Source organism: Mustelus asterias, unplaced genomic scaffold, assembly GCF_964213995.1.
Source record: "Mustelus asterias unplaced genomic scaffold, sMusAst1.hap1.1 HAP1_SCAFFOLD_396, whole genome shotgun sequence".
Lineage (NCBI taxonomy): Eukaryota > Metazoa > Chordata > Chondrichthyes > Carcharhiniformes > Triakidae > Mustelus > Mustelus asterias.
The window spans coordinates 102059-106523 of record NW_027590351.1 but is presented as its reverse complement, the minus strand read 5'-3'; the positions used below and the strand labels follow the sequence as shown (position 1 = coordinate 106523).

The 4465-nt window shown below is 51.1% G+C and overlaps 1 protein-coding gene across 1 annotated transcript; it reads right to left on the bottom strand.

Moving 5' to 3' along the window:
- Window positions 1-423: 423 nt before the first annotated feature.
- LOC144486555 (zona pellucida sperm-binding protein 3-like) lies at window positions 424-3020 on the bottom strand. Its single transcript, XM_078204610.1, has 7 exons — window positions 2598-3020; window positions 1492-1607; window positions 1301-1404; window positions 1032-1209; window positions 818-944; window positions 648-736; window positions 424-565 (listed from the first exon to the last, which is right to left on the bottom strand). The coding sequence occupies exons 1-7, from the start codon at window positions 3018-3020 to the stop codon at window positions 424-426; spliced, it is 1179 nt and encodes a 392-aa protein (XP_078060736.1).
- Between the last annotated feature and the right edge of the window lie 1445 nt (window positions 3021-4465).

The window sequence follows — 4465 nt, the reverse complement described above, 5'->3', positions numbered from 1 at the left end:
ACTGGAAACAAGCACAGGTCTTTATTGATCATTTGATGACTGGTTGAACAGAGTTTGTTTGTGTTTCCTGTACAGGAACAAGGTGATCAATGAAGCAGAGATCAGAGAGACAGCTGTCACAGTCAGGGTCACAATCAGGACCACCTCAGACTCCACACCTACAAAGCAATGAGAAACCAATGGTTAGTGAAGCTAACACTGAGGGGGAAATGGAAACCAGCAGTCAGCCAACTCACCCCCTGGAGACCTCTCCTGTATCTTTCCCTCAGCCTCATTCAGGGAGGCTGTTGCCAGGTTGGTCCCATCAGTATCCAGAATGAGCAGGGGTCCAAGTGAGGCCTCAGCCTCCCACTTCAATCCAGCTTCACTCTCTGCAATATCAACCATTCCAGTTAGAGGGGGGAAAGGGGGAAGCTCCCACATCTAGAGGATCAATGTCCCACCAGCTTCAGCTGCAAGAACTCTCCTTCCTCTGGATCCAAATCCCAAATCCCTTGTGGCCCCACAGTTCCCCACATGGCAACAGGCACAAATGTCAAAGATCGATTCCTCCAATGGGGTCCAGCTAAATAAGAGAAATCAGTCAACTAGGTTGTGCATCACTTCTCCACACAAACACATCCCTGAGGGAGAGAGGGGGAACTTACACATCCTGCATCTTCAGCAAAGTACAAGCTTTGTTCCTGGAATCTCTCCGATCCACTGGAACAACTTTCAGGTGACAGGTGATGAAAATCTGAGGGACACATGCAACACAAGTGGTTATTTAGTGACTCCCTCCCAACATGGAGACCCGTAATGATCAGCTTCCTCTTACCAAGGAACGCTCATCTCCAAAGAAACGGAAGGCATCCAGGTCAAAGCGGAGCTTGTCCGGCTCCCGCTCCTCTCCTGGCAACACAAAGGTTGAAAAGGAGTCCTCAGCTTTGGTGTCCAGGAGGCAGCTGAAGAAAGATGGAAAAAGGGACAAGAAGTGAATCCAGAGAAGCCATTGAGATGGGAGCAGCTGGAGGAAGCAGAGAGCTCCTTACCCATTGTAGTCAATGATGCTGTATCTCGGGCTGGAGTCCTTGTCTGGCCTCAATGTCGCTACACAGCGGTCAATGTAGAGCTTCAGGGCCATGTGGTTGCTCATTGAAACAGAGGCCTCAATGTGAATGAGCTCACCCAGGTAGTAGACAGTCGAAGTGCGCTCTGTAAGCCAGTCACCTGAAGGACAAGAGGACAAGGGTTGGAGACAGTGGGTGTAACTCCCAGTGAATGAGGACAGGAAATCACTCCCCATCCACCCATCACATACCATTCATTAGGCGCAGTGAGAATGACAGATGCCCTTCTCCAGACCTGGTGGAGCTGAATGGGATCCAGGTGGGCTTGATGGGGTTACTGCTCACATTGCCCTTCCTGGAAAGACAGTGCAGACATTTTAGGACAAGTTTAGAGGTCACTAGCAGCTGGAGATCTTATTGACAATCGAGTAAAGATTCTCACCTAAAATAACGACACTCAATGGGAACGACCGCTCCATTGGTTCTCACAATAACAGATCCATGATACTCTGGGCTGTGGCTCAGGTGGGTGCTGTAGATCAGGAAATCTCCAGTCATCTGAAAGACAGCAGCTTAAGGAATGAAGAACTGATCTGAAATGAGAATGTTCTACACTGGGGTTAACAATGAACTCATCTCATTAAAACAATTCTTCAGGGGGATTGACAGGGTCAGTGTGAAGAGGCTGCTTCCCCCAAGCTGGAGATTCTGTTAGCAGGGAGGTCATCTCAGGGCAGGGGGTCAGTCATTTAGGATTTAATGTGATGAAGAATTTCTTCATTCAGCAGCTGATGAATCTTTGGAATTCTCTCCAGCCCCAGAGAGCTGGGAAATGGTCACTCACTGAGGATATTTAGGACAGAGGGATATATTTCTGGTCATGAGGGAATCATGTTGTGAGGACAGGAACATGGAGGCTGTGGGAAGCTCAGTCCTGATCATAATGACTGGGGAACAGGCTGAAGGGCCTCATCTGGTTAGCAGTGTTGCTATGCAACCTCAGCCCTTGCTGCAAGGAGAGATCATGAGCACAAGACCAGAATCAATTAACAGGGAAGTGATTCAATGCAAGCTTCAGTTAACAGGAAAAGAAGCCACAAGTTGTCAGTAATTTGGAGCCTGGAAACAGTTTGTAATCAGGGCCCCATTTATTCCAATGACTGGGAAAGTGGGAAGTGTGGAGTTCCTCTTTAGTCCAATCCATCTCAATTCCCATTACATTCAGACTCATCCCAAAATTGGATTAAACTGGACTGAAACCCAACCCTCAGTGGAGTTGATCTGAATGAGGGGAAATCAAACTGAAAATCCTCAAAACAAGAGGAAAAGCTTGGAGGAAGCAAAGAGAAGCTTCCAGAACAATGGGGTTGGAGAGACTCAGACCAGTGAAAGTGAAGTACAATCCTGAATAGAAAGCTAGTTTGGGGTTTATAAAGCAGGAGACAGCTATCTCCTCAATATCAATGACATCTCACCCAGTGCTGGAGTGAAGAGTGGGGAACAACCTACAGCCCCAGCTCAGAGGCAGAGTTTGAGGATTCACATTACCTGCAATCTGCTGCCACACTCATGGAGTCCATAGTCAAAGAGGACAGTGTGGTTCTGAGAGTAGATCCTGGTTGGCCGACAACCTGCTGTCCCCAGGGTCAGATCAGCAGCTTTAACCAGGTGCCTGGTTCCAAATAAATCCAGCTGGACCCTGAGCAGCAGCTTGTCCTCTCCACACTGCACCCTCACACTCTGCACTGGAGACACACCTTGACCCTCAGACACACGGAAATGGGAATCAAAGGGAGGCCCAGGAGGAGGGAATGTCTGAGGCCTCGGGGTGGCTTTGACTATTATCCATGGAAACCTGTGGCCTGGAAACTGTTGCCAAGTATCAGAGCAACAAACAGCTCCAACTAACACCAGCACTGGGAAGAAACTCCTCACTCCAAAATCCCCCGTCATCCCAAACAACTGAACCATCCCTTCAGGCACCAAGCGACACCTTTTATACACACAGCCCACTCTCAGCTGACAGCAATTATTCCAGAATCAACAACAACAATTGAACCAATTACCCAGCACTCACAACCCCACCCCGCCCCGCCCACCCCCTCCTCCCTCTATCAGGCATTTCTTTCGACACCAATCAAGTAGCTTTTTTCGGCACCAATCAAGTAAACGAACTCAAATTAACTTAGGGACAAAGTAAAAGGGGCGGCTCCCCAAAAGGAAGGGGGGAACAGCCCGAACCAAAATCAAAGTCGAAAGGAAACTTAAAACGTCAAACCAAAAGGTGATTATCGGGGTCGATAATACACCCCAGCCCCTGCGGCGCCCAGCGGTCGCGGAAGGCGTCAACCGCGCCCGTGGACACCGCATGCTCCCTCTCCAGAGACACCTGGCCGCGAATGTAGCCGCGGTAGAGGGGCAGACAGTCGGGATGGACGGCCCCGTCGATCGCCCGCTGCCTGGACCTATTGATGGCGCGTCTCGCCAGGCCCAGGAGCAGGTTCACGAGGAGGTCGGCATCCCGACCCGCCCCTCTCCGCACCAGGTGCCCGTAGATCAGGAGCGTGGGACTGAAGTGCAAACAAAACATCAGTAAGAGGTGTTTGAGGAAACCAAAAAGGGTGTGCAGCCTAAAACACAGAACGTAGACATGGTCCACGGACTCCACGAGGCCACAGAAGGGGCAGTCTCGGGAGCCCGTGAGCCAGTGAATCCTACGGTTGTGCGGAACTGCTGCATGCAGCACCCTCCACCCCAGGTCCCCGACGTAATTGGGGGAGATCCCTCCGTAGAGGGACCTCCACTGCGGACCTCCGCCGCCCGGCGGCAACAAGGCCGCCAAGGTGTATCCGGGCAACGGGCGAGGACGCTGTAGTGAAAGGTGTGCAGCAGCTGCCCGTACAGGAAACGCCTCGGTGACGTGGAAAAAGGCACGGAGGACATTTCTGTGACACGGCTCATGCTGTGGGGCACCTGACCCGGGAGGGGGGGCATAGGCTTTGGGACAGTGTGGAATTCCGTCCGAACAGCGGAACGCTAGAATGCGAATCCCTACAGCCAACCAGATCTTAAAGATATAGACAACGTGGGTGGAGGGAGCATTAATCACAGGTTAAAGAGATGTGTATTGTCTCCAGACAGGATAACCCGCAAGTCCAGGAGGCAAGCTGTGGGGGTTACTGATAATGTGACATAAATCCAACAACCGGGACGTGAGGCTGATTACAATATGCAGAAGCTGCTCAGTATCTATTTAGCGAGCCCAGGACCCAATCACCCGGCTTTGCAAAGGTTTCCCACCCCGCCAGTGCAGGTCATAGAGTCATAGAGGTTTGCAGCATGGGAACAGGCCCTTCGGCCCAACTTGTCCATGCCGCCCTTTTTTTTTAAACCCCTAAGCTAGTCCCAATTGCCCG